Source organism: Crinia signifera, chromosome 4, assembly GCF_055691185.1.
Source record: "Crinia signifera chromosome 4, ASM5569118v1, whole genome shotgun sequence".
NCBI classification, from domain to species: Eukaryota; Metazoa; Chordata; class Amphibia; order Anura; family Myobatrachidae; genus Crinia; species Crinia signifera.
In genome coordinates this window covers 46,452,317-46,464,766 of record NC_139220.1, presented here as the reverse complement: position 1 = coordinate 46,464,766, position 12,450 = coordinate 46,452,317, and the positions used below count along the sequence as shown (strand labels likewise).

At 46.7% G+C, this 12,450-nt stretch overlaps 1 protein-coding gene across 3 annotated transcripts in view; it reads left to right on the top strand.

Moving 5' to 3' along the window:
• Positions 1-12,450, top strand: part of CYFIP2 (cytoplasmic FMR1 interacting protein 2) — an 80,598-nt gene that overhangs the window by 21,800 nt on the left and 46,348 nt on the right. For all 3 annotated transcript variants that reach the window (XM_083181710.1, XM_083181712.1, XM_083181711.1), the window contains exons 4-8: positions 1,635-1,724; positions 3,722-3,799; positions 4,818-4,919; positions 9,038-9,219; positions 10,664-10,760. In XM_083181710.1, coding sequence (XP_083037836.1) covers positions 1,635-1,724; positions 3,722-3,799; positions 4,818-4,919; positions 9,038-9,219; positions 10,664-10,760 — 549 coding nt within the window. The remainder of the gene's footprint in view (positions 1-1,634; positions 1,725-3,721; positions 3,800-4,817; positions 4,920-9,037; positions 9,220-10,663; positions 10,761-12,450) is intronic.

Genomic DNA, 12,450 nt, shown 5'->3' with positions numbered 1-12,450 from the left:
GCCATGTGAAAGGGGTTTAAAACGGTAATATACCGTTTTAAATACCGTTTCAAAATACCGGGTCTCAAACGTTTAGGCAATGTGAAAGCAGCATTAGTTTCAATTATTTCCTCACTGCAAAAACAAAACTATTTTGGAGACGGTTAAAGGAACATTTTATTGAAATGTATATAACTGTGCCAATAATGTCAGATAGGTCATAAATCTGCAGTCAGTCATTGCCATTTCAATGTTTGACTTATTATCACTTTTGTAACCCCAGTAAAGCCCCATACACAATAGATATTGTAAAAGATATCGCTCAGGAGCCTCTTTCTGAACGATATCTCTTTTAAAATATCTTCTAGTGTGTACACTATCGTTAACTTCACCTGCTGTTGGCTGAACATGCAGGTCAATTTGAGTAAATAGCCATGTTCCGCAGGTCCCTGCATGATATCGTGTACCGATTTGTACACTCAATGGGGTGTATTCAATGCCGTGGGCAAGTGGCGACAGCGAGCAGGGCTTCCTGCTCGCTGTCACCACTCGCCCTGTCAGTATTCAACTCACCCCCTCATACGCCAATTCGGCGTATGCGGCTGCAGAAGCAGCGACACTCGCGGCTAAATACAGTGGGTTCGCTGCATTAGCCACTGGTCTCCTGTGACGGCGAGGATTCCCCCGGAACGTTGAATAGGGCGAGCAGCTGACGAGGGGGTTAAACAGCGAGGATCGCTGGTTTTCTGCGATCCTCACTGTTTAACCCCCTCGCCGTCTGCTCGCTGCGGCATTGAATACTACCCATTATCATCATCCCACGGCCAATATTGTTAACTATCGGCCACAGTTAGCATCTCGTAGTGTACATGGGGCTTTACAGAATTTTATTATCCACAGAATAAAACAATTATTTCTACTTTAGTCATTTAAGAGTACGTAAATGACTATTATTAACCCATTTAGTGGCGTTCTTTTTTTTTTTTTAGGGAACGCTCCCTAAACCTTTGCAATGGGGAGCGCTCCCTAACCCCCTCCCCACTGTGTTTCCAGGGGCAGCGCCACACCGGCAGCCTGGCTGTGTGCGGCGTGACGTTAGCAAGGTCACGCCGCATACAGCCAGGGGAGGGAAGGAGGCGGAACTGGGCAGCGGCGGAAGCTGAGAGCAGCACTGATCTCAGCGCTGCATTCAGCGGCGCTGCCGGAAGAAGGGAGTGCAGACAGTGGCACTCCCGAGGATCTTCTGGGTTTGCCAGTTTGGGCACTGGCGCATAGCCTGGAAAATTCTTGGGAGTGCCATCGAAGGGGTTAAACCTTTGAGTGCCAGCGTTGCTGTGAGAGATGTGCAAAATATCCGCTAAAAATGCCAGAGTCAAAGTCGAGGAAATGCCGGCAAATGATCTGAAGTCAATTAATTGAAGTTTTGTTAAATATTCTGCAAAAAAAAAAGACGAGGCTCTGTGAGCTGCGCTGCCATTTTTAGCGGATATTTTGCACATATCTCACAGCATCGTTGGCACTCAAAGCATTAAGCAAAATCAATACTTATACTGTATTTATTATTTCTATAGAAATATGTGTCTGTGTTGCATGTAGTACTGGAAGGGGAATTTGGATTTGATTTCCCCGTTATCACCTGTGCCATGTTTTCACAGGCCAACTTTGATACCAACTTTGAGGATCGGAATGCCTTTGTAACTGGTATAGCCAGGTACATTGAACAGGCTACTGTCCACTCCAGCATGGTGAGTTGTTGTAATATACAGGTTATGTTCTAATGCGCCAAATGTAACATTTTAGAACATTGCATTCTTTATTGCAGACTGATATGGCTTTATATAAATAAGAACAGACACCGAAGGACTTGTTCTTAATAGCATCCTTTGCATTGTTGAAATTAGCCTTATATAGTGTGCACTTGTTCCGTTCCACATCATAGTAAAGTAATAGAGATATTTTGGTAGACTCTTTCTGGTAATCCATTTCAAACATGGATTATCTGCTCTTGTGTCTCTAATTGTACTTCCTTATCATCTGTACATGGATTATACTCAAATCTATCTATCCTTACCATCTGTATTGGTCTGTGTCGCTGAATGCCTTTCTGTAGTTTTATCTTGGATGTCATCGTGTCACCTAAAACTTAGGGGTCCATTCACACCTGTTTGGTCATGCCCGAATTCGGCCCCGTTCTCGATGGTGGGTGTCTGTGCCTGCATGAAAATGCGCATGTGCAAATCCCCTGTACAAGGGCTTGAGGGGAGGGGAGGGAATACCTGTTGAAGTGGGTGGCTGATTATTGCAATAGCCTCCTTATTGGCCTTCCCCAATACAGACTCTCACCGCTACAATACATCACAAATTCGGCTGCGGGGTTAATTTTCCTTGCCAGACGCTCATCATCTGCAGATCTGCTTAGTCAGTCCCTTCATTGGTTACCTGTATTCTACCATATTCTATACAAAATACTTTTTCTTACACAGAAGGCCATAAACCAAGCCAACGTACATTCGTTCACGTATCTCAAAATATCCCCCCCAAACCCGACGTCTTCACTCTTCACAAGATTCATGCATTAATTAATCTTTCCTTTGTCTGCATCCACTCTGTGGAATTCTTCCCACGCACATTAAGACTGTCCTCTAGTCTCCAAAGCTTCAGGGGTTCCCTGAAAAGTCACCTCTTTAGGCAGCTTATCAAATTCTGGAACTGCCCACATAGGTTTAATAAGCTACCCTATCCAATTACATCCCCACTGAATGTGCGGTGTAGACATATCCTCGAACATTTTCTGTTTCTTCACTTAACATACTCCTGACTCCAGACTAAGGGGCCCATTTATCAAACAATATTTAGCCCCAAATATTAAGTATCCCCTGAATGTATCAGGAGAGACCGCAGCAGGCCGCTTCCCCCAAGCATCGCATCCCTGGGCTACCACCATTCTGAGATGGCAATAGCCCATTCTAGCCTATGGGCTGTACACTGCACTGCTGCTGGGGTGCTGGGGCAGTGCGGTCAGCGAGGTCGGCGGCGGTCAGTGCTAATTGCGCATGCGCAGACACCCCCCCCCTCCCCGGCACCCGGCTCAGCACATTGCAGGGACCAGCTCCTTTCATCCCTGTGATAGGATCTCATGGTACAATGCGATCCTGGGCAGTAATATTCCGCCAATGCGATCATTAATAAATGGGCCCCTTAAAATGCTGTGCGACCATATCACACAGCCCCCCAAATACCTTTCTGGCTGGACCATTATGCAATGGATAACATCTATCCTTGTCTGTCAATGTCTATTTCCCTATAGATTGTAAGCTTGCAAGCAGGGCCCTCCTACCTCTGTATCTGTCAGTAATTACTCATTTCTGTTATCATTGTTATTTCCAATTGTAAAGTGCAACGGAGTTTGCTGCACTGTGGGACTGTTTCATACCTGTTCATTACGGCCCGATTTCGTCTCTGATGGTCGAAGTTTGCACATGTGCAAATACAGTATGCGCATGCGCAAACTCCAAGAGCAAACGGCTTCAGCAAGTTTCACACTCGCTGAGCCGTTCGCTCCATATTGGGAGGGAAGGGGGGCGGGCAGGGGGCTGGAGCAGGGGAACGCTCAACGTCCCCGTAAAAACACTGGGCGTTCCCCTGTGACCTTGGACAATATGTAGATCAGTAGGAATGGTAGAGACTGTATTATTATTATATATGTGAGCCTATTAATGACATACTGGTGGCAATGTTACAGAATGAGATGCTGGAAGAGGGACAGGAGTATGCTGTCATGCTGTATACCTGGCGGAGCTGTTCTCGAGCCATTCCACAGGTGAGTTCAGGCAAAATCTATGCTTCTTTAGGACTAGCCTATAAAGGCCGCGCATTCATTCTCTCACTCCTATTCATGCACTGCATTGTTATAGCAGAGCTGATTCAGAGGTGGACGTTTTAGCACAGCTGCTGCGCCTTTAGCTGTGTGAAATTATGCAGAAGCCGTAAGAGTTATGTAATAAGACACCCACTGCTGGCCGAAGACACACGATCATCTGCATAGACATCACACATCTAAGTAAGCTTCGATATACACGCCCACGTTCTTTGGAAGTTGGCTGTCGCTGCACCTCCAATGCCAACAGCATGTCAATTATGCTGTAACTTTTGGGGCACTGCGTGGGACATTACATTCCAAGTTCTGCACATGTGCAGTGTGGCTTCTGTGCATGCATAGAACTCCAAAACATCGATGTTAGCGAAAACATTGAAATATCATCCACCTCTGAAGCAACCCCACAGTGCTGCGTTCTACTGGAGGTCAGGCCTCTTCAGATGTTTGACCCACAATGATTACATCATTGTGGGGCAGATGTATTAAGCCTTAACAAGAGATAAATGCAAGGGTGATAAGGAGAGATAAATGTCCAGCCAATCAGCTCCTTACTGACTTTTTTCAAACACAGCCTGTAACATGGCAGTTAGCAGGTGATTGGCTGGATGTTTATCTCTCCTTATCACCCTTGGATATATCTCTTGTTAAAGCTTAATACATCTGCCCCAACAAGTTCTGTCTTTCTAGCCAATGGCTGCTGAAGCACCTACACAGTGGAGGCAGGGATTTTCCACCCAGAAAATACTCCTGTGAATATACCCAACATCCGTTTAGTTGGGATGGTACTTACTGATGTATCTGCATCATATAAATACAGATTTTGCTCACTATATTAAGTGTAGCCCTTGGGTGATCATTAATGAAAGTCCCATTCATATAAATCGGTCTTTTGAAACTTTTTTCATTAGAAAATTCTGAGGCATGCACAAAGGAATTAAAATCAGCGTACATGTCTTTACAGGTGAAGTGTAACGAGCAGCCAAACCGCGTAGAGATTTATGAGAAGACGGTGGAAGTCCTGGAACCTGAGGTCACAAAACTGATGAAGTTCATGTATTTCCAGGTGAGATACTTTCCACCTGAAGTCTGGGAAAGTAAATCTGGTTGATGTATTTGTTCTCGGCAAATCCTGTACATGCTAAATTATATGGCCTTAAAGTGATGTTAATATTGACCTTTCCATTTCTTCCTCGGTTAGCCAAACCCAATAACAGATAAAGCTAAAATTCCCCCAAGAGCATGGAATGTCTGTTCAAACATACAGTTCTTCTAGATGGCATTCATAGTTTCTCATGTCTGGCATATCCCCCAAAATGCTTCAGTGATTCAGCAGGACTTTCTTATGTTACCAATTTGCAGTTGTCTCTGACAATCAGCAGTGTTGTCAAAGCCCCTCCCCTTTGAAGTTCTCTCCTCCTAGGTCTATTCCTGTCACCAGTGTGTTCTGTTTCCCCTGTATCCAGGGCCGGACTGGCCATCTGGCACTTCTGGCAAATGCCAGAAGGGCCGATGACCAGCTGGGCCGATTTTGCTTACTTAAAGTGGTAGTGTGTACTGAGCGCTCAGCAGCAGTGTGCACCGCTTCCTGGGCATCACTGTGCTGAGCGGACGTTGCCTTCATTTGCATATGGCATCATGATGCGACCGTACTGAGCCCCTCTTCGGCGGCTTCCAGTTTGAGTAGCTCCGGCTTGAGCAGGGAGGCGTAGAGGCAGGCTGATTGGCGTGGGGGAAAGGAAAGGCAGACCTGAGAGGAATCTGTGGACGTTAGACCTACTGTCTGACGTCTGACGTCATGGCGCAAGCCCGCCTGCCTTCCAAGTACCTTAACTGTGTAGGAAGAGCTGAGTGGCCGGGCGGCGGGTGGGCGCCATCAAGTGCAGCATGGATGCCTTGGAGTGACCCAGTGACTGACTCCCATCTTGACTAGCTGGCTCTGGCGGCTGCAGCCTGCACTGCAGACTGCTGAGGAGAGAAGGCCTCAGGCAGCACATGAGGTACATTTACAGTTTTACACCAACTCTGTTTAAAAGTTCCCTAGCACAAGAAGAAGCAGTCTGGTACTGTGGTTTAACCAAATTAACTAATGGCAATCATTCCTGGTTGGTTGACAGTGTCACCCAGCCAGGAATGATTGCCATAAGTTAATGTATTTAGTTAAACCACAGTACCAGGCTGCTTCTTCTTGTGCTAGGGATCTGTTACATTGTTAGGCAGACTCTGGCCCCGCTGAAGGGACTTGTAGTGGTATAATGTGTAATATCATGTCCCCTTTTTGCAATGCCATGCCTCCTTTCCATGAGGCCATGTCCACCTTTTTGCTGCGCGGCTACGCCGCGCAAGGGTCCCGCCGCCTGGAGTGGTTGGATCTGGGACCACCCATTACCATTTTTAGATTCACCAGTGACTGTACCCACACTGCCCCATCAGCGTGCCACACTATCATGAATGAAGGTCACAATCAGGTGGGCCTGTGTGGCCATAGCAGGTGGGCCTGTGTGCTGAAAATGCCAGGGCCGATTTTTGGTCCCAGTCCGGCCCTGCCTGTATCCTATCCCCCAGCAGAGACTCTGATCACCTGTGTCCACTCACTCGCTGGGTACAGGATCATTGAACGCTGATTTACTTCCTACTTCTTCATTGCTTACTGTACATGCACTAGTCACAATGAGATTCTCTACCTTCCCATAACTTCACCAATTTGCATCATATAGATACATTTATCCTATGTATTGATGTTCAGTGGTATACGATTGTTAGGGTTTTTTTTTATGCAATCAATTTTTATTAAGAAAATACAAAAGGTCATACAAACAGTCTTTAGTATGTAACAGAAATTTTCAATCAGGCGCAGTGTGAAACAGCAGAATGTTCCCATGTGGAATTCAATTATAGTACACAAACGTTTACATTCCCAGAATGCCGTACCATGAATCATTCCGAGTAAAGATCCTATGGCCAACCAGACCACTGAAGACTGAGTATATATTATAACATACAATGATCAAAGAAAGAATAGAATGTTTATAAAGTGAAAAGGACAGAGTAAAGATGAGAGAGGGGGACAGTGAGAGGGTATTGGGGTGGGTGTGTGGGGTCCGTCTCAGGTTCACATTGGGGCAGAGGCTTGCTCTGTTGAAATTATATTGGAGTACTCTGGGGATTCTTTGAAGGTAAGCCAGCTCATCCATGTGGCTGCGAAGGTCTGTGCATTATCTCTCAGGAAGGAGGTCAGGTCCTCCATGGCCATATATAGATCAATTCTGCGGAGCCAGCGGGAGACGGGAGGGGGGTCTGGGGACCTCCAATAGCACGGAATAACCGCCCTTGCTGCATTCAGTAGATGTCTAATCAATGACTTTTTGAACGTGGATATTGGTAGGTCTATGAGGTTAAACAACCAGAGCTCCGGACAAAAAGGTAAAGAAGTACCAGTTATTTTTTCTGTCAGGTTATGGATCTGGCGCCAGTACGTTTGGATATATGGACAGGACCACCAAATATGTATGTGTGAGCCCTGGGATTGACTGCACCGCCAGCAGAGATTGGGTAATGTCCTATTCATTTGGTGCAGTGTCTGCGGACATCTGTACCAACGCGAGACAATCTTATATTGGGTTTCTAGCGTCTGTATTGAGGATGAGGAGGCAAAAATATATTTAAAAATTTTGGACCACTGGTCTCCCGACAAGGCCCCATTCAACTCCCTATTCCAAGCTACTGAGTATGCTGGCATGTCATCTGCCCGGTTACTCAGGCATATCTGATATAGTTTAGATATTAAGTGCCTCGGGGGCTCTTGTGAGAGGATCAATGATTCAAAAGGAGTAGGGTCCCATCCCTGAATCCTAGTGGGGAGGGAGGAAACATAATGTCGGATCTGGAGATAAAGCCAGAACAGGTTTGCCGGAAGACCAGCCTCCGATCGCAGGTCCGAAAAGGATCTCAGTCCCGTTTTATCTACTAACTGCCCTAGATAGGAAACATCCATCGAATTACGTATGGGGAGTGTCCGGAGGATTTCTCCTGGAGGAAACTCTGGGTTGTTTATCAAGGGGGTAAGAAGTGATGTACCCGATTTAAAAAAGGGGAGGTTCCTATAGCCACGCCAGCATTGTAGTGTGGGGGTCAGTGTTGGATGTCGTGTTGTGGGTATTTTCCTAAGCCAGGGAGCAGCCCTCGGGGATATACCCACTGCATGTCCCTCAATGGCGGGCCATTGTTTATGTTGTAGGGGTCTCGACATCTCCACAATCCTAGAAAGGTGTACCGAGTGATAATAGCTGAGAAAATGGGGAAGCTGGAGGCCCCCTCTATCCCGGCTTTGTATGAGGATTCTTTGAGAGATTCGCGGCCTTCGATTACCCCATATAAATTTTCCGACGGTGCCTTGCAGTTCTTTAAAGAAGGAGGGTGGGACTGCGATCGGCAGAGCCTGCAGTAAATACAATACTACGATTGTTAGGTTGATCAATCTGCATTGGGTCGATTCCTGAAAGTCGACATGAGCCAAGGTCGACACGTGGGAAGGTTGACACGTGCTTAGGTCCACATGTCATTAGTTTGACACAAGCATTAGGCCGACATGGACTAGGTCTACATTCAAAAGGTTGACATGGGGTTTTTCAGCCGACGTGCCGACAGGCGGTATTGCATGCCCTGCCATCCACTAGGGCGTGGTGGGAGAAGAAAATAGTGTGCCGAACCATGGCGACCTAATGACATGTCAACCTAAGCTTATGTTGACCTTCAGTGGTTGATACAATGCATGTCGACCTTAGTGCTGTCGACCCTATGACCCATACCCATGTTCAGTTGTATTGCATTCAGCTCTGCGGATACTGTGTGGCACCATATAAATAAAAGATAATAATCTTAGCCCCAATCAGTGGTGTCACTTGTTGACCCTGTGCACGTGCTGCTTATAAAGGGGAATGGCCTCAAGGGAAGGGGCGTGGCTTTACGGCCCATACCCATTTGCATCACTCCGGGGGATCCGCAGATCTTGCACTGCCCCCGGAGACTGATCGCCTGCAATGCCGGCGCCTACCCTGTGACAGGAGCTGAATGCGCATGTAATGTTACTGAGTATGAGCCGGCATTGTGGTGTCACCCCTCGGCCACTGTCCCCCATAGTCTGACTCTGCTGCTAGAATCTGTCATTGTTGTGTTCTCTTGTAGCGTAAAGCGATTGAGCGGTTCTGCAATGAAGTGAAGAGGCTGTGTCACGCTGAGCGCAGGAAGGACTTTGTATCGGAGGCATACCTGCTCACGCTGGGGAAGTTCATCAACATGTTTGCTGTACTGGACGAGCTAAAGAACATGAAGTGCAGTGTGAAGAATGACCACTCTGCGTATAAACGGTGAGGAACCGTAATGGGATGTTATACAGTAATCTGACCGGTCATTATTGTCAGTAGCTGTTCTATATGTGCCTGCTCATCCGAAGCTAGAATGCAGGTAACGCTCCCTATCTTACTCTAACTGCTGCCACTCTCCCTCCCAGTGTGGCCCCTCTTTATGCTTCGGATGTTAGCAGTGCTGCAGTTGGCATCGGGGTCTTTAGGACCGTTCCGCATGCTTTTGGACATAAGTGCAGTCTCAGCCTGTGGTCCATGGGGCAGCAGTAATGACAGGCGCAGCTCCGGACGGCTTGTCTTCACTTAGCACTGTGAAAGTTAAGACTTGCTGGTAGCTGCATGGCAAGAATAAGAATATACAAGAAGCTGTACTTGGTATTATTATTATTATGTTATGAGTGTGTCTGTGAAAGATGCTGCATTCCCAGGCGCACAGCGGCAGCCACATAGTGGAGCAAGTCAGATGGTAAAACTGCACCTTCCATGGGCCTGGTCAGAGGCGTAACTCTGGGAGGCAATGGAGTCATCTGCCGCTGGGCTCCTGCTCCCAACGGGACACCTCTCATCCCCTGCAGGTTTGAATCAGTTAATTGAGAGCATGTCGATATCGCTTCTGTGGGTGACTTCCCGTCCTAGTAGGACTATAGACATCACAGTCTCTTTATTATATACATAACATACATACAGTACATACACAAATGCATACATATATTTATATAAGGTGCTGTGTGTGTGTGTGTGGGGGGGGGGCACCAATATTTATCTTGCCTCCGGGCAACTGGGCCTGGTTCAAGTGCTGATGGTGTAACAGCATGCAGAGATGCAGGAAGTGGGGTCCCGGTACAGTCAGACGCTGGCTACAACAGAAGGCTGATACTAACATTTGCATATTATTGTTACCGATTCTTCAGCAGAGGAAGCAGCAGCCACCTCTGTATCAGGCCCACAAAGCATATATGTGATCATGTTGTGAGACTAACCAACATTGCTGGTAATGTACCCGATAAATTCAGTAGGGAACAATGATATCACTGAGGCATGACATCATATATGTAACACAACTCGGCTGTAACCCATAGCAACCAATCAACAATCACCTTTCTCCATGTAATGTAAGGTATGATAGCTCATCTTTGATTGGTTGCTATGGTAACACATTAGTGATTTGTCTAATTAATTTTTCAGCATTTACAAATAAAGGTGCATGCTATTATAACGATATTTCAAAACATATAAGAATGTAAATACATTAGTGAGTCATATATATATATATATATATATATTTATATATATATTAGTGTAGCAGAAAATGATTGGGCGGAAGAGAGGCCTGCCATAATCCTGGTTTTGTTATGTATTATAAGTAAATTGCGGTGCTAGCTGGGTGTGTGAGTGCATTGATAGACGGCTATGACATAATATTGTATTTACTCCCTTTTCCTTTCAGTGCTGCCCAGTTTCTCAGAAAGATGGCTGACCCCCAGTCCATCCAAGAGTCTCAGAATCTCTCCATGTTCTTAGCCAACCATAACAGGATCACTCAGGTAGCCGCTTTTATGTGTATGGGATTTACCATAGGTGCTAGCGTTCCCTAGCTTTTACCCCCAATGGCGTTTAATCCTCCTATTCCTCTCACCTCTCCAGCCATTCACCCATACACGCCATCATTTATTTTTACTTTTACTGCGCGCATATAAAAGTGACTTTCAAGTCACTTACATATGCGTGCATGCTGGGAAGGAAATGGGCGGGCAGCTGACATCCGTTGATGTCAGCTGCCTGCCCCCTGCCTTGCGTCATGGCCTCATTAGCATGGGAACGCCCAGCATTCTCATGGGAACACCCAGAAAGCGCTGGCATTACCATATGCTAATGGAGCTGCCCCACCCCCCTCTCCACCTCCCGCCCGCTGTCCTGGGTGCGTACTCCCGGCAAACAGTCTGTATGCACATGCGCAGAACAAAAACATCGGACCCCGTGCGAACGCGGCCCTGCTGCGAACAGACCACAATAAGCTCCTCAGTGCTATCCAGCTGCTCACCCAACCACTGACCACATGTACTTCTGCACGGCCATCTTATAACCAGTGAACAACAAGTATAAGAAGTGCGGGAGCTGATTAATATATTAATATTGTATTTCATTGAATAAAGGGCCTAATTCAGCATGGGTCACTAATCTAAGAAGTTGCAGGTGACTGCGAGCAGAAATCCGCAACCCTGACAGAAAGAGAAAATTCCCCGCGCACATTTGTGAATGGATCATAGCTACCCACTCGCAGAATCATCCGCAAATCACAGATACTTTGCAGTCTGAGCTAATGTGAGTAGCTCTGAGGTAGGGATGGCCATCGACAATTGATGATTAGAAATCATCGATGGTTTATGGCCGATGTCAATTAGTTTTGCCATCAATGGGGGAGAACCAGATGGTTTCCCACCATCAATGTCAAGCTTAAACGAATAGTTTCGTTTTTGCTTTTCCCCCAAGGGGCCGGGACACGGAGCATAGCCCCGACACCCGCGAAGGCCCACCCCATATTTTGATTGGCCCACAGGCCAATCAATCAAAGAAAATGGATGACCATCGATATGTAAAAACATTGATGGTCATCTATTGAATAGTAATACACTAGCAATGGCCAGTTGCATTTTTGCCATTGATGGCAACCATCTATGGCAAAGGCAACGATGGCCATTCCTAGTCTGAGGCTGCCATTAATCTGCGACTGAGACAGGCTGGAAGTGGCCAGCACTGACGTGAGAGAGCTTCGCTAAAACACCTGGCCAGGCATGCGTTCCCTCTGACACACCTAGAAAATGGCAGGATTCCACCCAAAACCTTCCTGACACTCAAACTGCGACTACATTGGGTTTATGATCCATACGCATTTTCAGTCACTATTTCCCTGAACAATAGACCTGCACAGTTCCTCAATAATCACTTGATTTGCTGAATTAGGCACAAAGGGGGTTATTCAGGTTGATTCAGTCCACCAAACCCCGCCCGGCGAACGCACGCCCCCCCGCCGCCCCAGCAAAGTGCGGCTTCGCCCGCACAGCAGCGAATGGATGTTTTGCATAAACATCCATTCGCTTTGCTGGGGTGTCCGCCCACATCATTCGATGGTCACCGACCATCGAATGATGTTTAGCGTGCACGCATATATAAGTGACTTTTCAGTTGCGTATATATGCGTGCACGCTGGCGTGATATGGGCGGGCAGCAGACATC